This window comes from Anser anser (genome assembly GCF_964211835.1).
Source record: "Anser anser genome assembly, chromosome: 7".
NCBI classification, from domain to species: domain Eukaryota; kingdom Metazoa; phylum Chordata; class Aves; order Anseriformes; family Anatidae; genus Anser; species Anser anser.
The window spans coordinates 23,716,974-23,744,141 of NC_139727.1; the positions used below are offsets into that span (position 1 = coordinate 23,716,974).

A 27,168-nucleotide genomic window follows, 5' to 3' on the forward strand; every position below is an offset into this window, starting at 1 on the left:
GTACATCAAATCTAATACAAACAGGCTTAAATTACATGCAGGTGCACAGTTCCAGCAGTGCTGCCACCACTTCCTCCCACGAACCTGGTCTGTGCCCACGCTCTGAGGCAGTTAGTTGGCACTGTGCTTGATAATCTATGGTTTCACAGAGCAGAGTGCCTGTGTCAGGCGATGTGTGGCCACGCTTGCAAAAACTTGGACCAAATTCAATCCTGAAATATAAATATTCATATTACTTGGTACACAGTAATATCCTCAGAATAATACCGAAACCTGAAATACACAATAGTAGGGCAGTAATATGTCAAGAAAATAAACCTTTTTTTTTTTCTAGAGCATTAAGACTTTCATAGATGTTTTCATTTTCAGAAGTCACTCTCCTTAACGTCATCCTCAGTTTTCTTCTCCCAAGTTGTGAGGTCACAGCTAGTGATGAATTGGAGGGGCTGCGAGGCAGAGAAGTTCGTATGGCAAGGCAGGGCCGCAGGGCCTGGGTGTGGCTGAGCAGCTGGAGAGCACGCCTTTTAACAAGACTGTGAACAAGACTGTTTGACACCACTAGGCAATCAGGCTCTACACAGTCCTGTATGTTGGTCCTTTTCCTGCTCTACAAGCTCTACGTGGGGTCACGCAACACCACGTAGGAGGCCAGGTCCCCCCACACTGCATGCACTTGTGATGCTCCTGTGTGCGCTCCATGTGCAGGAAAAAGAAAATGCAGAGCTAACTCAGTCAGCACGTCGGTTTGAGAGCAGTAGTTCTGTGGCTTTCCATGAGAAAGGATAAAGTCCTTCTACCCAGCAAACTGATTAACGTCTCATTTTTACTTAATGAGGTTAAAACTTGGGCTTGGGTGTATCTTTGTGAACTGCAGTACCAGTGATGACTGCAGTTTAGGCACCTCTGTAGGATTTAAGTCTGAGGGAATCATTACCTCCTGTGCAACATATGTTTCCATCTCCCTCTGTCTGTCTCTCCAGTAGTGGACACCTGGAGACCTGTGCCTTTGGAACTGGAAGTTCACAGCTTTATGGGATCAGTTACACATCCCCTTTACTTCCACCACACCTGTGGATATCTTTATAAATATGATTTTCCCGCTTTACAGGGATGTTTTGGAATTCAGTTAGTTTACAGGGTAAACTATCAGATAAAAAGTGCTATAAGAAGTGCAAGCGTAAAATGTCTGACATGTAGAAACAGAATACCACAAAGTAATACTAATGTGGAGTCTCAAAGGCTCTTTTAAAAAGTTTATATGCTTTTATTTCATCTTTCCCAGCAGTGAAAGTGATAAGACCACAAATGAACTGCCTTTGGGGAAATATGTTAGAAGAGCTATCTCAGGCCCTTCAGCACCATAGCATCCGCTTGTTTTGATATGTCAAGGTGTCCTGTGCACTCAGTGAAAGTGATGTTCTGCAACCCTTTGGATTTCTAGATCTCATTTCTTAGGGTCATGTTTTGTTTTAAAGAAGTTGGGTAGCAAAAATATTGCTCAGTGATTCACCTGGGTTTTCTGCAAAATTAATTACAGGGTACTCTTCCCTCCAGAGGAAAACCTAAATTATAAAATGCCACAAGTGCTGCTCTCAGACGTAGTAATGGCATGCTAAACTCGGCTAAACTGAAACTAGATATTTAAAGCGATACAAATGTTTACAATGGCACACTTCATACACATGATTTTAATAATGAACACCGCAGCTCAGGCAATTATTTGGCTGAGCTAATTACACCGGGGGAGAATTCTTTCACAGCAGGTATCCATTTCAACTCCAAGGAAACATACAGACATGAGTTTTCTCTCTACAATGAGTAGATATTTTTAAAGACACTCCCTATTTTTGTATATGTACAGTACATTAAAATAAGCAATATGAAAAATAGGAACACAGTTGTTCTTTCCAGCCCATTTCTGCATGTGTTTTCCAAGAATCTCTTGCATTTGCTGCTGAACAATGCAGCTCTCTCTGAAAGATGCAGCTCTCATCAAAACTTCTGTAGCTTTCCTTGAAGCCAAAGTAGCAGAACTGTAGAAATATTTCTGATTTTTTTGTGTTGTGCCAAAAGAGTTAAAAAGACACCTGCAGAAAGACGTTGCGTATATTCTCCTACCTTTACTTTAGTTCAAGCGGTTTCTGCACTTACTTTATTCAACAAGCATTTGTGTCAAACTGAAGCACATAGATGTAACTAAATCTGTAAAAATACAAACCATTAGGGCAAATTTTTGCATTCCAGATGGAAAATTCCTGCATTGTACAGGGTGCACAGATATTTCACAGGCAGTTTTGGATTGATTCCCCTCTGCACATGTGGACTATATCTGCACATGCTTGTGGACACTTAAGATTGCAGTTTCACATCCCTGTAGCTCCCTATATTGCTTTGTTGCTCTCATTTTCCAGTTTTTGACAACTTAATTTGCAACATCATGCTCACTCTTAGCAAAGTCGTTTGGTGCAGATATTGAAGCAAGAAACAGCATTTCTGTGCATCGTGCTTCCAAACATGGAAGCTCTAGGCCATTTTATATTTACATAGCATTGTTGATACATGGACTAAGCTTATCAAAGGTACTATTAGAATCTAACAAAAAACCTTCAGCACGGACAGTTTCCCAAATTGACGAGGATATCATATAATTACCAATTAGATCACTATCTCCCTTTCTAACCAAGATGTCAAAGCTTGGTTTATCTATGCTTTCTGCTTTATCACCATCTTATTTGCACCTTTTCGAATTCCAGATAACCTTCTGTGCTCAAGCTCTTTTCCCACTTTCCCGCTTAGTGCCACAGATAGCGTGACCTACAGCTGCTGCGGGAAGACACATCTCCAGGACAAGTGTACCAGCACTCCTGTTTATGGATTGCCAGTACCGTGGGAAGAGAATCGCTCTGTTCTTCCAGCCATCCTGAAGTTAATCCTAAGTGATAGAAAAAGATGTATTACAATGGAATATTAATAAAACTTCCTTTTATAGTGCATATACTTTAATTTAGCACCTTTAGTCTATGACAATTCTGATTCATTTGTTTTAGTTCCAATAAAAAGCTGTCATATTCCCACCAGACCTGCAGCATAATCCAGTTGGCAGGCAAAACCTGCACCTGGGGCAGGCTGACAGTGAAAGGACAAACTTGACCACAGCTTCACTGCCTGCTGGATCTCGGCTGGGGCTGAACCCTGCTGCTGTCCTGTCGGACCCACTAAAGTGCTGCCTTTCCTGCAGGCTGCTGAGTGCACCACGCACCCTCATGCTCAACACAGCTGATCAGGCAGAGCCATCTCCTGGCCAAGCTGCAGGCATAAAGGCAGATTATGTGTACCAGGAGCCATGAAAAGTCTCATGAGGTACCCCTGGGAGTATTTTTATAACCTTTTTCTCACAAAATGGGAGGACTCAAATACCACAAATACCAATATGAAAGGAGAGTAGACAGTATATCAAAAATATGTATTTTTGGCTCACATTTTAAACTGGAATGAATTCAAGAATGGAGATAGGTCCTATGATGTTTCTTTGTGTGGTACAACTGTAGTTTTTGGGAGGAGCAAGCAGTTGCTCATGGTAGTGTGAGCTATTGAGGATGCTAGCACAATGACAGCATGGAGAAGTACAGACCTGACACAATAGCAGAGCCCTTGAGATGTGGAGGCAAAGGATGTGGCATAGAGGAGGGCAAGCATAGGATGATGTTACGTGAATGTTACATGGATGACACCACATGGGTAAAACAGGTGCCTAAAGCACAGGGCAAAACTGTGCATAGATTCACCGTCAGAGGCGGGAGGAGCAATGACCCCGATACCCAGCCTACGCATGATAACCAGGTCAAGTTATACTAGCCTGAAATACTCTCCTTATCACAGTTGCGTTTGGATTTAAGCAAAGTCAGTGCTCTGAGTTTTTAGCAGCTGTTGCCACGAGCTCCACAACACAATTTAGTGCATGACATAAAGTCAAGATGATAAAAGATGATGAGTGACTCCTAAGTCTCTATTTCCCAGCAGGCAGTATTTGCAGCTCCTCTCCCAGATTCAGAAGCTTGTTTTCACTTTCTGGTTCCCATAATCTAACTAATGGATTGCATTAAGGCTGGAGCACATGAAAGATTTCAGGCTGCTCAGGCAACTAATTAGTAAGGTCCCCCAGGATTCCATTTTTAAAGGCCATCGGGGTCCATCACTGCTGGTCACTTTTTAAGTACCACCTCTTAAAAGCACTGGAGCAGGCAATTCCAAAATGTCTGAAGTCAAGCAGGTGGGGCAGAAAGTTAGCTTGTCTGAGCAGGGATCTCCTAGAGCTTAGGCAGAAAAAGAAAACCTATGGCCACTGGAAGAAAGGTCGAGTGACATGGGAGGTCTACTGAGATACTATTCACCATTGTAGGGAAAAAAATTGTGCACAAAGCTCAATTAGAGTTGAAGCTGGCCAGTAGTGTGTAGGACAAAAAAAAGGGCTTTTTAAAGTATGTTAACGGCAAAAGGAGGACCAGAGATAACATTGGTCTGTTACTTGATGAGGATGGTCACCTCACAAATAGGGACATAGACAAAGCAGAGACATTCTTTGCCTCTGTCTTCAACGCCAGTGAAGGGCCCTGGGACCCCTGGAGACCTGAGTGGGAGGACCTTGACTTGGGGGAATGATAAACTCACAGCCAACTCCGACCTTGTGCAGGATTTGCTGCTCCACCTGGAAACACATGCGTCTATGGGGACCGATGGGATTCACGCCCGGGGACTCAAATTGCTGGCTGATGGCATTGAAAGACCTCTCTCAATTATTTTTCAAGGGTCTTGGAAATCTGGAGAGGTCCCAGTTGACTGGAAGTTGACAAATATTGTCCCAGTATTCAAAAAGGGCAAGAAAGAAGACCCTGGCAACTACAGGCTTGTCAGTCTCCCTTCAGTGTCTGGTAAAATTATGGAGTTTATTCTGCGCATTATTGAAAAACACTTCAAACACGATGCAGTCATTGGTCATAGCCAACACGAGTTCACAAGGGGAAAGTTCTGTTTAATAAACTTAATTTCCTTTTATGACAAGGTCAACTACCTAGTTGACCAAAGGAAGCCAGTTGATATCTTTCTGGATTTCATCAAAGCCTTTGATACTGTTTCTCACAGTATCCTTCTGGACAAAATATCCAGCATAGAGCTAGATAAATACATAATGTGATAACACAATTGGATGACAGGTCAGGCTCAAACGGTTCTAGTAAATGGGGTCACATCATGCTGGCATCCAGTCACCAGTGGGGTTCCGAAGGGCTCCATTTTAGGGCTAATTCTCTTCAGTGTTTTTACGAACAGTCTGGATGCAGGACTCAACTGTGTACTAAGATTTCCCAATTTAGTGTAATCTGCAAACACAAATTACTGGGCTGGGCAATCACTAACCACATGAAAGGTAACAAGAGCCAAGTGCTGGATTCTGCATTTGGGACAGGGCAACCCTGGCTATATGTATAGACTGGGGGACAAGAGGCTTGAGAGCATCCCTGTGAAAAAAGATCTAGGGGTTCTGGTTGACAGAAAGTTGAACAGGAGTCACCAGCGTGCCCTGCAGCCACAAGGGCCAGCTGTACCCTGGGGTGCTTCAGATGCAGCGTGGCTAGCCAGCCGAGGGAAGGGATTGTCCTGCTCTGCTCTGGTGCGGCCTCACCTAGAGCACTGTGTGCAGTTTTGGGCACCACAATATAGGGACATAAAACTATTAGAGAGCATCCAAAGGAGGGCTACAAAGATGGGGAAGGGTCCAGAGGGGCACGTATGAGGAGCAGCTGAGGGCCCTTGGTTTGTTCAGCCCAGAGCAGAGCAGGCCGAGGGGAGGCCTCATGGCGGCCTGCAGCTCCCTCACGAGGGGAGCGGAGGGGCAGGCGCTGAGCTCTGCTCTCTGGGGACAGCGACAGGACCCAAGGGAACGGCATGGAGCTGGGACAGGGGAGGGTCAGGCTGGGTGCTAGGGAAAGGTTCTGCACCCAGAGGGTGGTCGGGCACTGGGACAGGCTCCACAGGGCAGTGGTCATGGCCCTGAGCCTGCCGGAGTTCAGGAAGCGTTTGGACAACACTTTCAGACAAGCAAGTGTGGCAATATAAAATATATTCACTGTATAATAGCACAGGCACCTTCATTTTTCAGGGGAGAAAGTATCCAGGCTGGTAGATTTTTTTCCCTCCTGGTTGTATTTCAACAGAAGGGGCTTTACATTTCCAACACAGTTTTCACACAGGTTTTCAAGGTGCAATTTCTTAGATGCCTCCCTCTCCAAAACAGATTTGATAATCAATTCTCACTTCAATATAAGGACTTTCAAAAGAATGACGATTGCTCCATTTCAAACCTCCAGGGACAGAAATAAATGCTGTGCTTCCAGCAGTTGTGTCCCCACACTGCCTTTCATTAATCTTTAATTAATCAAGATGATAAAAGCTGCTGAGGTACTCCTAAGTTTCTATTCCCCAGCTGGCAGTAGCTGCACTTCCTCCTGCAGATTTAGAGAGAGAGCTTGGTTTCACTTTCTGGTTCCCGTTATTTCAGTCACACAGCACAAGGGCTGAAGCACATAAAAGGCAAGTCACAACAACAGTGAGCACTTTGGCTTCCAAGCTACCTTCAAACAGGCAGAGAAAGGAAAGCAAGGAAAAAGAAGGAAGAACATGAGGTAAGAGAGCAACGTAGTCTCTGAATGCTGCTTTTTTGCTGTGCTCTTATGCTATGGGAATGTAAGTTTATAATATGAATAACAGAAAGCAGTAAGGGACTTGGAGAACCGAAGCATCAGAAAATATTTTATAGAATATTTATTGGAGGAATGAAAATTAAATGAGGATTCCATTGGATGCTGTAACGTTATTGATTTTTCGGAACTGACAATCAGGAACGCTGTGTGCAGGCAGTTCATGGATGAAATGCAGGCTGCAGTAGCAGCTGCCGACCAGCCAAAAGGGTGGTTGGCACTGATGCAGCTGAGAATTTATTTTCCTTTCTCTATCGCTGCGAGGACCAGCAAACAGTTCTGGATTGCAGTCTGAAGCAAAAGAAAAGTGATAACATTTGCTGAGGACTGTCGTGCACACACAGACACTCAAATAGGGCAGAGCCAGGATGTTTATGAGAACCTAGGAAATTGCACTCACAAGCTAAGCATTGAACTAAGCTAAACTGTATTTAATCTGCATCACAAATCCTTTTGGGGGACATTCATTTCCAACAAATGTCTTTTCATGAAATTACTCTCCACTGTTGTTTTCATCCATGGAAATTTTCTGTGTTCTCAGCTGAGGCAACAAAACAACAGGTAATGCATAATCACTTATTTCATTTTCACAGAATCACGTAGGTTGGGAAGGACCTTCAAGGTCATCAAGTGAAGCCATCAACCTGACGTACCAAGTCCCATCACTAGGTCATGCTCCTTAGTGCCACAATTTGAACAATACATTTCAATTTTGATTTGAAGGGGCCTACTTAAATGCTTCAAGCTATTCCTGGACTATTTTTGCTGATTTGGCAGCCAGTATCTGTTCTTCCTTGGTGTTCCCCAGGGGACAAAGGTTTATAACAAGGTAGTGCTCACAGCAGGAACTTGCTCTCACTTCCCCTTCATCCCAGAAAAAATGTAATTTCCTACAGAGTTTTTTAATTAAGAACGGTTGTTGATACCAATCAAGAATCAGTTAGTTGGAGAAGATTACTTGATAAGGGCAAAGAGGTCAGTAAGATAAACTTAGACATTAACAGCATTTATAAATACCTATTTTCTCTAGTATCTGTAATACTCCAGGTGGTTTGGGTGGGAACTTACGTTGTTTTGTTTTCCCCAGCATCCTGCACTTTGTCCCAGAGCCAGCAATACCTGCTTCCCAATTCCTCCTTGACTTGTCTCCTCAGAATTTTCCAGTCTTTGCTCTCAATCCTTTTTCTCCCAAAAGACATTTCCTCTTTTGAAGTCTTTTTTTTTTTTTTTTTTTTTTTTATGTGACATTGCAGTGGCACAGCAGTGCATGTAGCGCTGTGCAGGTTTGTAGATCCTCCTGGTTTTACAAAATGGAGAACAGAGCAGTCTTTCTAACAAAGGAGGATCTGACCAAGAAGCCAATATTTCTTTAAGGAAGGGCCTAATATGGAGTAAAGGTGTATCATTGATAGGCTACATGATAAAAGCTTGTCTGCACACCCACAAATGGGGACAGGTAGATGGGGGAACTCGACAAATACCCTGCCTTGGCTGCTGCCAGACTCATCCAAGGTCCTGATATTGTATCCTCACACACATGGAGAAGCCCAGAGACACAAGAGCAGCTGGGGGCATCCCACTTTTATTTGATTACCTCTTTTAGGTGGGCTTCAGCAAACTTTCCAAGCAGGGTAACACATTTCTGAGGCCCAGGGGAGTGTCAACCTTACACTAGAGACCAGTCCTCCTCTATGGCATCTAGACCACCAGCTCTTTGGCTGTGTAAGAGGTGCCCTCAGTTCCCCTGGCAAAGAGAATTACTGAAAGAACTGCTGAGCTCTCTAGACTTATGGCGCCCCACAGCTTTGGCTTACTTGAACTACTGTTGACTAGCGGCACCAAGTGAGGTATTGCCTACTTTTGAAGTACCATCATGCCCAGTTTAAAAACATGAGTAGCAAAAAGTAAATTGAGTGTAAGTAATCTTTTCTTTGATTTCTTCTAGTACCATTTCCAATAATTCCTTGAAGAAGTCCCTGCTGCAGCTAGAATGTTATTTTACATGGACTTTGCTGAAGGAGGATGTAGATCTCGATTACCTAGAAGAATCAATAATTGATCTGATTGATATTGGATTTTATGAAAATCTCAGAAATTACAATCTACTCTCTTATGTATGTCACCTAAAGCACTCAAACAAGGAAGCCCTGGAAAATCTCCAGAAAGCTGAAGAATTTGTTCAAAAACGTTATCCAAATGAAATCGACATGAAAAGTCTTGTTACCTGGGGAAACTATGCCTGGATCTATTACCACATGGCCAGATACAAAGAAGCTCAAGATTATGTAAGCCAAGTGGAAAACAGCTGCAAAAAACTTTCAGGTACTGCTCAGTTGAAGATTCAGCTTCCAGAAATCTATGCTGAGCAAGGGTGGGCACTATTAAAGTTTGGGAAAAAGTACTATGAGAGAGCAAAGGAGTGCTTTGAAAAGGCTCTGAGCAAAGAACCCAACAACCCAGAATTTAATGCTGGCTATGCAATAGCAGTGTATCGTTTGGAAGAACATTATAATGGAACAAATGAAGAAGCAAACTCAACTGTGGAGATCCTGAAGCGTGCAGTGGAACTGAATCAAACGGACACTTTTCTTATGGCACTACTTGCATTAAAACTTTGGCAGTTACGTCGAGATGATGAAGGGGAGAGATACATTGAAGAAGCAATGCAGAAAACCCCCAATCTTCCTTATTTCCTGCGATATGCTGCCATATTTTATAGAAAGAAAGGAGAAGTGGACAAGGCACTGGAGATTTTGAGAAGAGCCTTAGCAGTGACACCAAAATCTATCTTTTTGCGTCACCAGATGGGAGTCTGCTACAGAGCAAAGCTGAAGCAGTTGCAAAGGGCAGGAAATCCACCTCAAGATCAAGTGGAAAAACTCATTCAAGAATGCATTTTTCATTTTAAAGCAGTGATTGACCAAAAAACAAAATTTTATTCTGGCTATACTGACTTAGCAGTCATGTATGCAAAAGCAAAGAAGTATAAAGAAGCAGAAGAGACATTTCAGAAAGCATTTCAGATAAATACTCTGACTTCTGATGAAAAACAATCACTATGCTACCGATATGGATATTTTCATCAGTATTGTAAGAGATCAGAATCTGAAGCCATTAGATATTACAAAGAAGGGCTGAAAATTGGAGAAGATTCTTATGAAAGACGTATGTGCAAAACTGCCCTCAAAAAATTGTTGGGAGAGAGAATTCAGAGAGGTGTAGAAGATGAAGCAGATTTTGGTACACTTGGACTCATTCACCAGCTAGACGGTGAGAACCGTGAAGCAATTGAGTGCTATGAGAAAGCCATTGAACGTAACCCTGACAATGAAGAATATCTGAGTGCGTTATGTGAGCTACGACTTTCCCTCTCAAGCTGAAGCTCCCAAAAATCCTTCCCAAAAAAAAAAAAAAAAAAAGGCACATTTTAAGGTTGAAGTTATAACCAGATGAAAAACCTGGTATCACCACCTTCTGGTGATGATGTAGAAACTGTAGATGATGACTGGATGATGATTGTGCATTTGCTTGTTCGTTCACTGCTAAAGGGCATGCTTAGAAAGAATAAATAACAGCTAAGCAATCTTAGCCTTTCGTACTAATACTAGTATAAACGTTGTCTTTGAGTGATGATCTGTAGGACACAGCTGGAACCAGATCTTACCTTCTACTGAGAAAAAGATCAGGGAATTATGCTATTTTAACATTTAACCTCTCAATTTGAAAGGCATGCTGATGCTATAATGGACACTGCTGGCGCATTTTCAAATATTAAGGAAAGACTCTTTTTGTGTCATTTAGAAGAAATTTGTGTTGAAGACTTGTTCAGATTACTACCTTGTGTGCTGTTTAACATAAATGACCACTGTTTAAACAACCACTGTTTGTCTAGTTTACTTGGAAACTTAAAACGTGTATTATTGTTGTGAACTATCAAAGAGCATTGCATTGTCCAACTGCTGCTTCTAGTATCTCTCAGCTGACCAACGCTCATGTTGGTAGATGAAAGAAAGGGAAACATCCATTCAAAAAAGTAAAAGGGATGAAGTTTGGGCAGGATATGGAAAAGTCAGGAGATAGCCCCATTTATTTTCCCAGACTCTTGGCAAGGCTGGTTTCAGAGATGCTCCCCCAAAGAATTCAATTGTGCAGAAAATAGCATCCATATAGTTTACCCAAACTGGCACTCTTGGGAACCACTAGAGCAAACGCCTGGAGTGGAAGGAAAGGCAGTGTCTGAGATGCCAGAGGGATGGTTGTCTGTGGCCACATTATGAAACAAGCCAGGGACGGAAAACACGAGCAATGTACTGAACCAGAAATGGAGCACGGCGTGGAGCTGGAGAACTGGACAAATGGAAACCCAAGTGCAAGGTGCAGGTGGGAGAAGGGCTGGGTGAACACAGAGCACGCAAGAAGGGAAGAAAGGGTTGAAAGGACAGTGACTAGGTTAAGGAAGTGATTGTCTTCAGATATCTAACTAAAGGTATTCACAGCTTGCCAGTCTAGTTCCACATTACGTACCTTGGCATAATAGATGATGGTGCTTGGCAAAATTAATACTGCACTTCCAGAACACTCCTGAGCCCTAGCCAGTCGTGTAGCACGAAGCCAGCTGGTGACAGAGCCCACACACCAGGTTAAGGTGCGCATTGAAGTTTGACAACAAGCTTCAGAAGATGTCAGAGCTTCAGCCACACATATGGCAGCAACACTATCCAACCGCCAGCGCTTAAGCAGCCTGTACACGTGTCCCTGGGAGGGTGGGAGCGTGGGCATTTCTGTTCCCAGCCCCCCTGGAGCCTTCCTGCCCCCCGAGCAGCAGCAGGCCCCATGCACAGACAGGACAGTGTCCTACAGGAGCGTAAAATGTGGTGCCAGGCAATGAAGCATCAAGGAACCTCTCAGCTCTCTGAGAATCTTTTATAGCACAAACAAAAGCAGCCAGGAGCATAACAGTGTGCCCAGCACGCTCATCCACACCTGGGACTGCTAACTTAACAAACTTAACCAAGTCTGGCCTCGTTTTCTAGCCACCTGCCAGCTTTCCCTCTTACAAGCAGCGGTGGCCCTACCTAGGGAAAGGGGAGGGAGGGAGGAGAACGGGGAGGACGGGAGCGGGACGGACACATACATGGTGCTCAAAGCTCGTAGGTACAACGGCAGGGCTGAAGTCAGGAACTGGTGATTGCCTACGGTGCTGGGCTCAGCTGTGGGGCAAAACGGTACACGGGGTGACCCCGCTACGCAGCTCGGTCTTGAGGTTTCTCACGTCAGCACAGTTTCCACCCAAGCCCTGCTGAGGGCAGCAGGGAAGAGACGAAGGGACGGGTCGCGCAGGCTGCCGAAGCCCCGGCTGCACACCCCTGCGCCCCTCCACACCCTGCCGCCCCTTCCCCGGGAAACGCGGAGAGGCAGCGAGCTATTCCGGGCAAAAACGCCAGCCTGCAAGGTTCCATCTTCATCACCGTGAGCGATCCTCATCGCCTCCCGCTGGGTGGTGCTGCGGCACCGCCACCCGCGCCGCCCAAGCCCAGCGGGCAGAAGCGGAGCGGCGCCGGAGCGACGCCGGCTGATCCGCGTGTGAACGCAACTGCCTCGCTGCAGGAAAAAGGAGGGGGGGGGCTAACCCTGCACGAGGCATTCGTTCATGAGTCCAAATCACCTCCTAGATCATCTAGGAGACTGTACTGGAATACATCATAAGTCACTTAGCAGAAAGCATTATTTATTGAGGCGATTGTGCTTAAGGACTCCATTGTGCCGGCCAGGAGGTGTTGTTACAGCTTATTTTAACCATGCCCTTTCTTCCCAAATAAACTTGTGACGCTTCAGAAAGCAGAAAAGGAATAGTGACAATATTAAGTATATTCACCATGTAATAGCACAGACACCTTCGTTTTTCAGGGGAGAAAGGGAGAAAGTATCCAAGCTGGTAGAAGTGTTTAATTTTTTTTTTTTCCACAGAAGGGGCTTTACTTTTCCAACACAGTTTTCACACAGGTTTTCAAGGCGTGATTTCTTAGATGCCTCCCTCTCCAAAACAGATTTGATAAACGATTCTCACTTCAATATAAGGATTTTCAAAAGAATGACGATTGCTCCATTTCAAACCTCCTGGGACAGAAACAAATGCTGTGCTTCCAGCAGTTGAGTCCCCCGCTGCCTTTCCAGTCCGCTGTCATTCATTACTCTTTAGGAAGCCCTGACAGCATCCTGCATCTGCGCAGGCAAGTGTCTGGCTGCCACCCAGGACAGAACAGCTCTGCAGGCCCCACCAGCCAGGCACTGCTCAGCACTGGGAGTTCGGGGTTAAATTCAGACCCGGAGCTGTTGGGCAGCTGGGGTTTGTAGCAAGTGACATCCCAGGAGGTTTCCATAGAGAGTAACAACAAGCCTCAGGGTGGTTTCGCCTTAGCTCACCTTTGCAAAACCGGGGCTTGTTTGTGGACTCTTCATTTAATGCAATTGCTCCTAAGTACTTTTTTGGGTTTGTTTTTTTTTGTTTGTTTGTTTGGGCCCCATTCACTGGATCCCTAACTACCCTGCTCTTCAGGACCTGCTCATTGACTCCATGGGGGAGTAAGTGCTAAATCCACGTAGGGACTTGTTAGTTGCCCGACCCTGAGGTACTTTTTGCTAACATGAAAATTCAGCTTTCCAAAGGTACAATGCAAGACTAAACACAAAGCTGATACAGCAGAGCTGTCCAAAGGCCTAGAAAAAAAATATATAAAACCAATTAAAGATCATATTCTGCACTTACACTGTGCTTTCATGCACTGCATGGAACACCTGGAACAGAGCATTAGCACTGGCAGGATTCATCTGAATGCTCTTTCCAAGCTCGCATTCATCACTGCTCAGTGGGCTGGTGGGAAAGCACCATGTTGTCCTGGCAAATTCTTCACAGCTTTCTCAGGTGTCTCTGCCTACTGCTGCGCTGTGCTATGCCAGCCTACCCTGTATGGAGAACAGCCTGAATATTATCGTCCCTTAAAAAACAAACAAACTGTAACTGTACTTCTGGAGCATGGTAGTGGTAAATGCTTTGAGCGCAGACAACTGAAGACAAACAATTTTAATATGTTATATTTGAAATATGCATGAAAAATAGAAGAAATTGATACACATACTATTCATATATATAAAAAATACGTTATGACCCTGTGGGTGTACTCCTGATCTAAATCAAATTTGTGAACAGCAGCCTGTGTTGCTTTCCCTTCTGAGGCACAGAATGGAATAGGACACCAATAGCAAACATCAAATATACTGCAAGTGATTAACAAAATTACTAGCACAGCATTAATAAAACTTATCTGCCCTCTGATCAATTTGCTAGTGAACAGAATACAGTTTTATACAGCATCAAACAGAAAAGATTTGCACTTCAGAATGTGAAGTTCCCCCATCTCTAACAGTTTCACTTTGGAAATGTAGAAGCATCCCATTATTCAATAAACCATCACATCAGTAATTTACCCCCATGAGCTACATTCAGTCTCTAGGTCCCACGAATCAGCCAGCTGTAGTACATCCCTAGCACAAGTAGCAGGAAATCATCAGCAAATCACAGCTGTTGCTGTCTGGCCAGCCAGGACAAGTGACCTGATCAGCTCCCCAGTTGGTATAAATGAGTAATTTGCACCACCTGAAGATGTCTCCTGGATCCAAAAAGGGAGAGGCTTGCCATTGCAATATGCAGGAGGAGCAACTTGTCTGTCAAGATCTTCTTTAGTAATAGCATCTGGGGTGGGAGTTTCTCAGTCATCTGCTCCCAAAAATTAATTTTTTAAACAACTAGTGATTTTACAGGAAGAAGAGACTCTGCATTTGGAAAAACATGAGCTTCTCCTCCCAGTCTCCTGGGCTGCCTTTGGACTTCTTCCAACTAATGAAGCTAGAGCAGGTTTGTCTACCAGCACACCTAGTCTCCTGGTACAGATTTACTCCTCTTCAGATGGCTGAGCAGCCACAGCAACTCTTCCATCCACCCAGAAAAGATCAGCTGGAGGATCATACCTGGAATGTCACTGTTTAGAAATTCATCCTTTAGAGGTTTCCAGGAGAAAGAAAAAAGAAAAAGAAAAAAAAAAAGAAAAAACAACAGCCACCTCAAAATTCTGCTGTAGGGGGACTAGGAAAGTAGCTCTAAAACCACATTTGAAATGAAGTTGCAATGTATGTACAAGATGCAGGCACACTGTAAAAATTAAAGCTGCTTCAGAGATACTTTCAGCATTAATCACAGCTTCCTGGCAGATTTTATAACAAATAGCTTTGGCATTTGAAAGAGTTATTGACAAAGAGTTTAATGAAGACTGATAAATGGAGAGGTTTCTCAGTGGCATGTGTTACTCCATTGAAACAATTGACTGGAACGCCAAAAAAATTTATTTCATTAATACTATTTTTGAAATAATTTAAACATTATTGTTCAGCTTTGGTGACTGATTACTTTGTATTTTTCTCTCATTATATCTGATTACCTTTTTTGAGATTACCTTTGGAGTCAACATATTTCCTTAGAAATAAATCTGTCGACACTTGTACCTACCAACTCTCTTTACTTTCAGTCTAGCTTTGTTCTATTACTGCATTAACTTTCTATTCTGTGTGTAAATTTTAGCCTACCAAAACCTGACATAAAAACCTAACGGAGATGCCTTGTTTCACAGAAGTAGCATCTTCAACAGTGCAACACAATGCAGCCCCCTCTGTCTCAGTCACAGCTGCACAGCGCTGAATCTTGACGGTACTTGTCATCTGTTGCTATAGCTGCTTGTATCTACAGCCAAAAATTCAGCATCCTTTTGGTCTAATTCTCCGGTGACAGAGTAAGCTATTGCTCCGTTTGTCCAGATGTGATGTTTGCTGTGGGTATCATTGGTGAGCGACCTTAAATGCGTTCTTTTGATTTTCTTTGCCAGTCTCGCAAAACACAGTAACGTTGAACTAAATATCATAGAAAATCCACACAGGAGGAATGACGCGGTGTAACTGCCCGTTGTATCCACAAGCCAACCTGTAGGAAGACAAATCGTGTTTTTTTTCAGGCCTGACAGAATTCTTATAATTTGGAAATCCTGTGATCAGCAGCACTTCTGGAGTTGTATCACATATAAACGCCATCAAACAAGACAGGTTTACATCGCCATCACTATACCTTTACCTCCTGGGGCTGGGGGAAATTTGTCCACAACATCAGCAGGCAGATAAGTTTATTACGGGCCTTTGTTTGGAAGTCAAACCCATGAGAAAAAGCACAGCAGACATCACCACGATACTGCACAGACATCTTTCAACCACATGGATTTAACCGGCAGTCTTTAGACAAGCTTAGAAGAGCCACAGGATTAAATACGATGTACATGAGATCCTCTTGACTGAAATAGCTAGCAAGCTATGCCCTAGGCTCATGCATCACTTCAAAGTATTCCCTTTTGCAGTAGCTTTTGCTACAGAAAATTAAATTAAAAGCCTCAGAAACAGAGTCCAATTGGAAATTGATGTGAACAGCAGAGATGTGCAAAACATATTAATACATTTGAAAAAGATCTCTGACCTTCTATAATATTCAAAACTGTCAAGATCTTTCTAAAGAATAACAGGAGTACAGCTCTCATCATTACTCCACTGCAATGAAACTGATAGGGGAAAAGATGGTTTGATATCACAGGGATGAGTTTTTGACCAACAGTAGTGAAGCTGACTCACTCACTGTTCAAAGCAGTTCAGAGATAAAAAGATTAAGTCCTCTAGATCAAAAAAATAACAAAACCAACAACTTGAATGAATCTCTTTAGCTAGCATTTTCAAAACTGTATGATTTCAAAGAAATCTTTTCTTCCATCTACTTACACAATTTCTTATCTATGTGAAGTGATAATGTAACAGCTCTTAGAAGCCCGATTTCATAGTGTTTTTGTCTGTTTTTTGTTTGTTTTGTTTTGTTTTTTAATTTCAGCTTACTCTATATGTAGAAATCATTCCACCAAGACAGAGCTTAAGTGGATCTCAGGTCTTATGAAGGTCTATGTGTGTTGTTTCCCTGCCCAGGGGCTACCTGCCCATTCAGTGTGTATTTCCTATCCTTTCCTATTACATCTCACCAAAGCCTACCTGCATTTCTTCCTGGGAAACTGAAAAGGAGATGACAAGGCACTTTGCATCTTCTTCCCACCAGTCCAATAAACACACCAGAGGAATATCATTTTGACCAATTCAAAGGGAAAAATGGGGACTGTTACTAATATACTCAAAATGTTGAAAAACCTATAGCTTGAAAATTAGAGTAAATACTGTACCACGGCTTTTAGTCACTAGTGACAGAGAAAGAAGCTGCAGGAGAACAGCCCAGAGCCAGTGGCCAGGCCTTTCCCACCTGGACACCACAGAGTGCATGCCTGTGCTTGGCCTACCTTATGCTTCACCCTTCAGTACACAGTTCCACAGAAAGAGAATGCTCTGTCAGAGGGTAAAACATGAGATGCTCAAAAGCTTCCAGGAAAAAAAAAAAAAAAACACGATTTTTTCAAAGAAACCTTCCATCAAATTGTAAAATGGTAATTGACAGTGACATTAAAATTGATATCTATTTTTGTCCAAGTCTAGACTAAATGACAGACTATTCTGCTTTGGTCAACAGTTGAAATCAAAGTAATGATATGATTATAGGAAAGTCATTTGTGAACTGACCTGCAACAGGCGGGCTCACTAGATACGGTATGGCATGCAGAAAATACACAACACCCAGTGCTGATGATAAGGAAGAAGTTCCCACTACATCTGCCGTCACAACAGGGATCAGCGTTACATAGGCTCCATCAAAGTAACCAAAGGTAAATGAGAAAGGCACAAGCAAGGGGAAGTTCTGGAGAACTGGCAAGAAAAGGCAGCAGAGGCCATCCATTCCCACAGCAAAGAGGTAGCAAAAGTGCCGGTACTTCTTCAGACACCTGCAATTTCAAAACAGGAAAGCATTTCACTGGACACAGCATTTCGGTCACTATGCAGCACTTCAGTCTCTCTCTCTCTTTCATATAGCTCAAATTTAAATCCAACTTATTACCCCGTCTTCAAGAAGAAAAGCTCAACCAGTGAGGAGCTTGGCTGAGGAAAGATACCCCGCTACAGTTGCAGAAACCCCTGGAGAGCAGCACCCCACACTGTTCTTAGGCATGCCCCTAGTGAGAGGAGCCGCTCAGCTGCTAGGATTTTGCAGCCCTCTGAAGTCTCAGTGTTCAAAGCAGTATTTCAGGGACTTTCCAGCTCAAAAAGGTGCTGTCAGTATTATGCAAAAAATGCTAGAGTACATCTCTCTCAGCTTCACATTGGCCCTTAAACGCTGGAGTTAGTTTAGCCAAGTGAGATGGCAATTCCTCTCTCCCTGCCCCACAAAACCAGTGACTGATTTTTCCTACAAACTAAATAAGCACAAAGAATATTGCATTCTTTAGAACCAAAACATCTCTTCGTTTAGCCGCACACAGATGTCTCGAATGGCTGAGTTAATAAAGCATGGTGAGCTCTCTTATACTGGGAAATGTATAACAGTTTTAGGTCAGTCCTGAGTACATGCCTGACAGTGGTAGGCCAGACCTTTGTTCCTTTTCCATCACTTCTGCATCTCTCCAGCAGCACAAAAGAGGTGGAAAGGCACAAGTAGTATCATCCTCTAGGGATTAGGTACAGAGGATCATGCTTGATATACCTTGGGCAAGAGGTTACATTTCCATAGTCAAATGCAAGAGCTTTTAGCTTTTCACAAACACATCGTTTCTTGGGATTGGAGGGGGATCCAGTAGAAGCCAATGAACTCCAAAGAGACAAAACCATTAAACAGCAAGCATTTCTGAAAGTTTGACTGTTCACTGGTTTTCTGGAAAAGTGACAGGTGCTACAGACAACATCCATAATGTTAACTTTTACATGCATTACACCCCACTTGGATCTAGCCTCCCACCGGCTAACGCTTGCATTTCCTTAGCCGTACGCCATTACCTTCTGTCTGTTAGCCATCCAAAGGTGATGTTACCAATGATATCAATGACACCAAGTATGGACATGAGGAAGGCAGCCTGGTGATGGCTCACTCCAACGCTCAAGGCATAAGGCACTAAGTAGACAAAGAGAGGGCTGCAGCCATACGCCATAAATAAAACTGACACTGCTAGCACCATGAAGCCTGGCATCAGCAAAAAGTCATATTCCTTCCATGAACAGTAGCACAAACACTCATGCGACCATGCTTTGATTAGAGGTGAACAGATGGACATTCGCTTTAAGTCTTGTTTCTGAGCTTCAGGGACATACTCCTGTTCAAGAAGCCCCGGAGCAGTTTTACGGTCCTCCTTAAGGGCGATAGGCCGCATCAAGGCACCACAGACGCAGAGGTTTAGAACAAAACCTCCCAGGATGAGTAATGCCCCTCGCCAGGAAAACTGCTCAATTAGGAGTTGGACCACAGGGGCCAGGATGAAGGTACCAATTCCACTTCCAGACATGGCTATTCCATAAGCCAACGCTTTCCTCTTGTTGAAATATTTGCCCACCATCGCGATAGCTGGAGAATAACAGAGTGCAAACCCAAGTCCTAGAAGAGAAAGCAGAGTGCAGATGGCTTAATTCTGAGCACGACATATGGAACACATTAAATTAAACCACACAGCCTACTTTCATCAGCACCAATGAATAGGAAGCTCTTCCTGACATGCAGCCCAGTCACAGTGTGGAAAGAAACCAGGATGATTCCCTTCTTCCACCATCAGGGTCACTGACTCGACAAATCTAACGGATCATTATAAATCTATGATAACAAGGCTCAGAAAGGAGTGATGGGGTGCATTTAATAACAAGAACAAGGACTACCAATGAATATCAGAAAAACAGCATGTCAGTTTTTCCTGGATACCAGATGAGGACTCATGGATACCAGATGAGGTCTCATCCCAGAGCCTGCACAGACACCGGTGTGGGGCACACTGGTCTGGTGAGGCAATGCTTTGTGTTTCAGTCTGGTGCAAACCCAACCATTAATTTTCAGGTCTCAAAGGCAGCACAAGGAGTTAGACTCTGTCACTGATATCCTGCAGTAAACATGTTTTAGTCAGCTAAACTAACTCAATGCAGCAGCTGGTTGGAGCCCTGAGCGTTTATAAATCCCTGGGTAAAGGTACAGAGGGGAAAAAAGCCTCAAAAGACAAAGCCATGTCCAAGTCAGCAGATAAATAAAATCCATCTCCTGGAAGAGACTGTGGTCTCTGCTGCAGAAACCAGAGAGATTTTAACCATCAAATACTTGCACTGATACTAAAACATGCATTTCTGAATCAGACACTGAAACGTGTTCCTGACTAGGGTTTTGGAACACATCCTACATACGGGTTAAAAGGGTCCCCATGGCTTCTAGCAGAACTTGCCAGCCAGGGAGGTAATCACCTGTGCCATAACCGGCTTGCAAGGTTCTCCTCAAAGGCCTCCTCTGTGCTGGGCAGGCGCTGAGCTAAGTGGATTAGAGGGGGCAAGGGAAGGAGATGGCAGAGCAGCTGTGGCAAGTACACTCTATTTTGAATGAGTTGGCAGGAGAAATAGGTCCCCAAAAGCCAAAAATGTCCAGTGAAAAGTGGAAATGCAAAGTTTGTGACTGAAAATATTTCCACACCTTCGAGAGTGAGCTCTGCTACCTGTTGTCAGTCCCCCTTCTCATCGCTGCCTCACTCTTCACAGTTTCAAGTCCTGCATTTTTATGGACCTTTGTCAGTTATGTTCCTACCTCCTCTCTGGGTTGGAGCATCACCACTAGCATTTACCAACAGTTATCTCTACATTAATCACTCCCTACAGACTAGAAGTTAACTGCTTGCAGAATGGACTCTTTACAGCCCCATCTACAAAGTGCAATTGCTTTTCCACCCCAATATTCACTGTGGTTTTCATTAAGGAAGCCTCAGCGGCATTAGGGTGGTATGTGGCACAGCCCTTTTGAATTACAAGGAACCTTTTTATTTGTTATGAACACATTTGTCAACAGATTAACATTGTAATGAAGGAGCTACATGCACCACAATACGGATTTTTTTTTAAATAAGCTGTTGGCAGCATGTGAACTGCAGTAATTCCACCACCTCCTTACTAAACAGCAGGGGACCAAGTACAAGGGCTTATATCACCGTGGCTACCAGGTCAGTATTAATAATGAAGGAATGTCAGTGTGACCATGGGCACCACTAACGTTCCTCAGTTCACAGCAAACTCGGGATAATTGGACAGAGCAAAAATATCTGCTATCAACATACCTGAACACAAATGGAGGAGCTGCTACAGCAATACTATCAGCCAGGGATGTGTTCATTTTTCAAAGGGAATATAATGCAGATAAAAATAAATTCCACAGCTGAGGTACTAGGTATTCACCCAGGGCTACTCTGCCCACCTAGTCCTTTTGTTTTGATTTAAATTTCATTTTTTAATATGAAAATATCTGGGGGCACTCTAGAACCACTACCATAACAAAATCCTCACAAATCACAGGCAAAAGAGAAAATTTTATGTGTATCTCCTGCAGCAGACGTCTTTCCTGACCTCCCATAATTTCACAGCTTTTTCCCATAGTCTTCTCTCTAACAACGTTAAAGAGATGCTTTTGCAGCATGCAGTATTTGGGCTGTACAAGACCCATTGACTGCAGCAAGAGCTCCTTTTTTTACAATGAGGGGAACAAGCCTCAGTATCTCCATGGACCACTGCTATGGCAATACGACGTGGAGAAGAGATCACCCCTCTTTAAAGGAAAGACTATCATTTTTTAACATTCCTGTGTCGTTTTGCTGACTGGACCAAAGGAGCTGAGTGTCTCCTACCTGTAAGGACTCCTAACGATAAGTAGAGATGTTCCAGGCTGGCGGCGAAGGAGCTCAAAATTAGTCCAGTAGATGCAAGCAGCCCTCCTAGCATGATACCAACTTGGCAGGATACATGATTACTGATTAAACTCCCAAGTGGGGCTTCAAAGAAACAAATAAAGCTGGTAGTTAATAGCAAGTCCTCAGACATAGTTCATTGCAACTAACATCAAGGGAAAGGACGCAGCAGGCAAGCAGGGGAAAGTGGTGATCACAGCAATGCAGGGTGGTCTTTCAGCATCCCTTCCTATCAGAATGGTGTGAGAATCAAAAACCTTCTAAAATTATTTTCCTGAAAGTCAGGATAAAACTAAAGTTTACAGTAGCTTTTTCAGCAGATCAAAGTCATTACGGGACACAGCCATTCTGAAGTTTTCAGGGTCAAGAGAGGCCACAGCAACAACCGGATACGGCCCACGCTGTTCTTTACTCCATTCTTACAACTGCAGAGACCTTCCCCAACATGCAATCTGCTCTTCAGACTTCAGAAACTTCAGGTGTCCTTCCTGCAGGCTCTGTGCCAGACTTAGGTGTGAGAGGTCTCGCATCATTTGGACCATCTCCAGAGCCACCAAACCTGTCCTGAACTTCTCCTACAATAACAGTTCCCAGGTCACCCTGCCTCTACCAGGGGGTGTCATCACCAGCCCTCTCCTTCTCTGCTACCTGCAATGCCAGGACAAGCTTATCCTCATCTATCTTTTTTCAAGATATAACCTGGCTGATGCAGAAGAGATGCTATGTCTCAATTCAGCTGTGTCCCTATGCCCTCATGGCTATTCTCATGGATTAACCCCTGTATGGCAGGATTAAAGCCTGAATTTTCACCTAATTGTATAATTTTGAAGTAAACCCATAAGAAACTTTAATACAGCTGCTGAATTGATGCATATTATTCTTAGTAGCACAGAACTTCCTTTTAAGGGAAAAGAATATTTGTAAATACAAGTCTGCTAAAATGATGATGATGTGACATGATTCGAAGGCTAGAAGTACAGACTGTGCTAACTCTCAAATATGATTCCAATCAATCGGCAACAGAAACACGTGCTCAGTTAGCAGCTCTCAAACACAACTTGTCCCACTAGACCTTGACAAAAGTACATTTCTGGAAACTTAGATCATTTGACAAAACAAAATTCTGTTTCTTTTCTGTAGTATGAAGACACTCCCTTCCTGCCCAGCTATGCTGATGGAAGCAGCTCGGTTATACCAGACCCCAGAGAGTCCGCAGCAACCATGTTTCCCAGCCTACTCCACTGGCTGACGGGTGAGCCAAAACCAGATGGAGCTGAAGAAAAAGCAGTCACACTTGTCGTCAAAGTGTAATACACACCACAGAGCATCGTGGCACAGTCGACAATGGAGTGGATCCAAGCTGTTCTGGCATAATCCTGCCCAAAATATGCCTGGAACTCCACAAAAAAAATTGAGATGCACCTAGGAAAGACAACATGAACAATGATCTGTTAAACCTGGGATATTTGCCTCACAGAAAGCAGTCTCATTCTTCAGCAATAAAGAGAACCTGCTTTAAGGTCTTCTCCAGCTCCCAGGAAAATTAAATCTGTGGTTTGTCTAGATCCCAGCTGGATGGACATTTTTAAACAGTTGCAAAAGGGTATCGGAAATGAAGATAATTAATACATGAGACAAAACATCAAACGGCACATGCAAGTTTAGTAATCCCAACAGTACTTTATATAAAGCACTTCGGTTAGTGTGATTCAACCAGGGAAGAATCCTTGCTTTGCACTGGCAACAATGGAATCACAAAATGGCATCCAGCTATGATCCTAACAGGGGAATCAGGCTGATTTAGAACCTAATTCAGACAGATTTAACTAATTGAGAGAGGTTACACTGTGTCGACGTTTGCATGCCACTTCTGTGCTATTTATCCCAAGATCCTAGACTTCAGATCCTTAAACCTGACAGTTTTATTTTAAAATATGTACTTTTTTAGTAGGAAACACTACATTTATATTATATTGACTGTCCAAGAAGATGCTGTGCCAGTGCCTCTCCCTCCCCAGGGTGCCTGTCTCTCAGCTTAACATCCACGTTCACAGGAACCAGGCTCCTCTGTCTCCAGCTGACAACAAAGCGGCCCAGCAGCAGCTGTGGCAGCCATCTCACCCCGAACACATACATCGTGTTTGTGCAAGGCAGTGGTCTATTCCTCTTCTTTCCATTTTTGAGAAATATTTCTAAGGGGAAAAAAGAAAGGGGTAGTGCCACAGCAGGCCGGAGAGACAAGCAGCAGCCCCTTTACCTCGTCACGGCCCTGGTACAGATGGTGACCAGGAAGCAGCCGGCAACGATCATCCAGCCCCAGCCGCCATCAGGTGGGCCGCTGCGCGGGGCCATGGCGCGGTGCGGCGACGCTCCTCTTCCCCACCTCAGGGCCAGGGGCTGGCTCCTGCCACCGCTGCTCGCTGGGGCGGCCCGGCCTGTGGGCTGCTCGCCATCTGCAGAAAGGGAAGAAAAACAGGTAGACGGGGGTCAGGGTACGGAGCTGTGAAACCACACTGCCTGGCTAGGAAGCGCAGCTTTGGTACATAAAGGTGAGGCTTTCCTTTCAAACACATTGTATTGAAATGCGTGAGAAGCAAGACTACGTCACCAGAATTTGTCCCACTGTCTGGTATCCCTTTCCTCAGGGTAATTTCCTCAGCAGTTGCATCCTACCACGACAGGCTTTTCCCCACAGATGTCACAGCACGTACAGCCGACTTACTTTGCCAGCACCCCACCACTGCAGCTCAGTTACGTTCAGTGGGGCTCCACCAGCACACACTAGTCCCTGGCCTGGACTTTATTTTAAACTGCAGTCTCTGTTCAAAGCAGCTATACTTCCCGGTACACAGTTTAGTGCAAAATTCACTTTTGGGGGAATACAATGTGGAATTCACCGATCTATTCTCCTTAATTACCAGCGATAGGACCCATGGGAATGGTGTCAAGCTGCGGCAGGGGAGGTTTAGGCTACACATCAGGAAGAGGTTCTTCACTGAGAGGGTGGTCACACACTGGAACAGGCTCCCCAGGGAAACAGTCAATGCACCAAGTCTGTCAGAGTTTAAGAAGTGTTTGGACTGTGCACTTAGTCATGTGGTCTACAATTTTTGGGTAGACCTGTGTGGTGCCAGGAGTTGGACTTGATGATCCTTATGGGTCCCTTCCAACTTGGGATATTCTATGATTCTATGATTCATATAAAAAGAATTCACCCTTGTATGAGAAGTGAATATTCCTTGTAAAAATCAGAGTAGAACAGAGCTCTCTGACCCAAACCAGAAAGGTTACCCAGAGCTGGCCCTAAGTATCACCACAGGTGAGCCTTTGAGAAGTATTCACAAGCTGCCTTCCCCCAAAATATCAGAAGATTCATTGCAAAAAGCTTACAGAATTATTGGAAAAAAAAATGTACACACATTGCCAAACTTAGAGGTGAACAAACTGGGAGAAAACAGAAATGCCAAAAAAAAAAGCAAGCAAGCAAGCAAGCAAACAACAACAAAAACACACAAAAAAACCACAACTGAGCTTCATTTCTTCTAGGCTATAAATGATACCCGGAAACAATGCTGTACAGGAGGATCACTGGAGTCTTTTCAATTTTTTTAAAAAGGTTTGGTAGTCTTCTGATTTAAAAAGCGTAAGAAGCATTGTCCTAATCTACCCTCTTGGCTTTCAAAGCTGATCGCACAAGGCATAATCAAGAGCTATAGGCTAAGGTAAGTCAGTCTACAAATGTTAAGAGCAGAAAAACTACAAGCAGTTTTCAAAGGAAGAAGTTAAGTCAAAAAGGACTGTAGTATGAGGCACCTGAACCATTTGTAGCCTCACAATGATGTGTGTGTTTGTCAACACTTCTGAGCAGTGAAGGAATGCTTGAAATAGTATCCCTGAAAAATATCAGTGGATAAAAAAAAACACAAGATAGCAAAATTATACGAAATTACCATCCAGTCCCATAAGCAGAAAAGACTACCATTAAACGTAGCCAGGTCTTCGTGTATTCCTCAAGTACCATTTATTTGTGCCTGTGTGCTCCTCAGACTGTAAGCTCTCACTTATTTTACTTGAGGCCAAAAATCTTGTATACTACTTGGAAGAAGTCCTATTTTCTCTTTGTATAATAGGCTTTGCTAATATTTATTTACAAGTAAATATTTGTTTAAAGCTTTTAATGATTCAGAGACCAAAACTATGCCAACTATAAGCATTAGAACATGCACTAATGCAGTTTTTATTATACTCTTCTCCTCTATTGTCCCAAACATCTGTTTCATTGTAAGTTAAACAGTGTAATAAGGTTTTTGCAAGGTTTGTATTCTCTGTATTTATATGGTGTCTAGCACAGTAGGGATCTTCATTGCAGCCTGAAGTACTATCCCTATATAACACGCACTAATGAATTAGAAGAGAGCTCACTCATGATAAAAAGAAAATCTCTAATGACCAGTTTTACTCATCACTTCCATGGCTCTGGAAAGATACACATCGCTCCACTCTGTCTGATCATGTAAGTGCTTCACTCTTTATAGAAAGGATAGGTCACATATCAAATGGGATGTCTGACATGGCCACAGTTTGGATCACGTAGCAATGGTCACAGCAGCTCAGAAAGATCAAATGAGTTCACAGTTGCAACTATCACAGCTTTTGTAAGCAGCTCCAAACCTGGTATCTCATGCATGCTCTTAAGTGACTGTAAAGGGTCCCAGCTGGATGCAGTCTTTACAAGTTCATTTCCACATCTGATAAGAATAAAACACACAAAGCAAAGGAGATCCAAATGAGTTTAAGATGTCAAAACTACATCTTCAAGGTGCTCGATTGCTTTCAGAGTGGAGACAGGACAGCTTTCATTTTCTGACACAACTTTCCAACACGTACCAAAATTTGCCTATGTAGCTGACATAGCTTTCTAGGCAGCCTTTGCAGATGTCCACATGATCCAGAGGACATCACTGGCCTCCTCACAAGCCTTGTGTCTTTTTCCTTGAAGTATAAAGTCCATTTTTTGACTTAACCTATTTGCTTCAAGACAAACAAACAGCACTACACGGACCAGTGCATATCCACACACTTCTTCCTCACTATGTTCTGAAACAAAATCTGACACAAACAAAACATGCCCTGCCTTGAGGAAGCGCACAGACAAATAGAGGAGGAAAGGTAAACCAGACGGGCTAACGCAGTAAGATAAGAAAGTATGTGTGTAGGCAAGGAAGTATAGTATTATTCACAAAAATTATGTTAAAAGACCATTAGGGAAGCTGAAAAAGCATGCAATCGAAGATTACAGGATTCCAGGCACATGATACAGAGGACACATCCATGGACTTGCTACTTGATGCCCACATTTTGTATTTGCCCTCCAGCATGCACCGCAGATTTGTGAGCAGACCATACATCTTAACTGCTGAATCCATCCATATGACACAATTTTACAGGGTGTACTTTACTTTTGGAGTGACTTGAACTAATGACTCATTCTT

At 43.5% G+C, this 27,168-nt stretch overlaps 2 protein-coding genes across 20 annotated transcripts in view; one reads left to right on the forward strand and one right to left on the reverse strand.

Annotated features, from left to right (window-relative positions):
* Positions 1–6,371: 6,371 nt before the first annotated feature.
* LOC310902447 (interferon-induced protein with tetratricopeptide repeats 5-like) lies at positions 6,372–10,632 on the forward strand. Its single transcript, XM_083843985.1, has 2 exons — positions 6,372–6,677; positions 8,698–10,632. The coding sequence occupies exons 1-2, from the start codon at positions 6,673–6,675 to the stop codon at positions 10,130–10,132; spliced, it is 1,440 nt and encodes a 479-aa protein (XP_083700111.1). The 5' UTR covers positions 6,372–6,672; the 3' UTR covers positions 10,133–10,632.
* A 3,186-nt stretch (positions 10,633–13,818) lies between these two features.
* SLC16A12 (solute carrier family 16 member 12) overlaps positions 13,819–27,168 on the reverse strand; it is a 41,261-nt gene continuing 27,911 nt past the window's right edge. For 16 of the 19 annotated variants that reach the window (XM_083843977.1, XM_083843976.1, XM_083843967.1 and 13 more), the window contains 6 exons: positions 23,934–24,129; positions 22,995–23,098; positions 21,617–21,760; positions 18,759–19,350; positions 17,454–17,713; positions 13,819–15,780 (listed from right to left, as the gene is read on the reverse strand). In XM_083843977.1, coding sequence (XP_083700103.1) covers positions 15,518–15,780; positions 17,454–17,713; positions 18,759–19,350; positions 21,617–21,760; positions 22,995–23,098; positions 23,934–24,028 — 1,458 coding nt within the window. In that variant the 5' untranslated portion in view covers positions 24,029–24,129 and the 3' untranslated portion in view covers positions 13,819–15,517. Of the gene's footprint in view, positions 15,781–17,453; positions 17,714–18,758; positions 19,351–21,616; positions 21,761–22,994; positions 23,099–23,933; positions 24,130–26,347; positions 26,425–27,168 lie in introns of all 19 variants that reach the window. The other 3 variants (XM_083843971.1, XM_083843969.1, XM_083843970.1) reach the window with 2 other exon arrangements.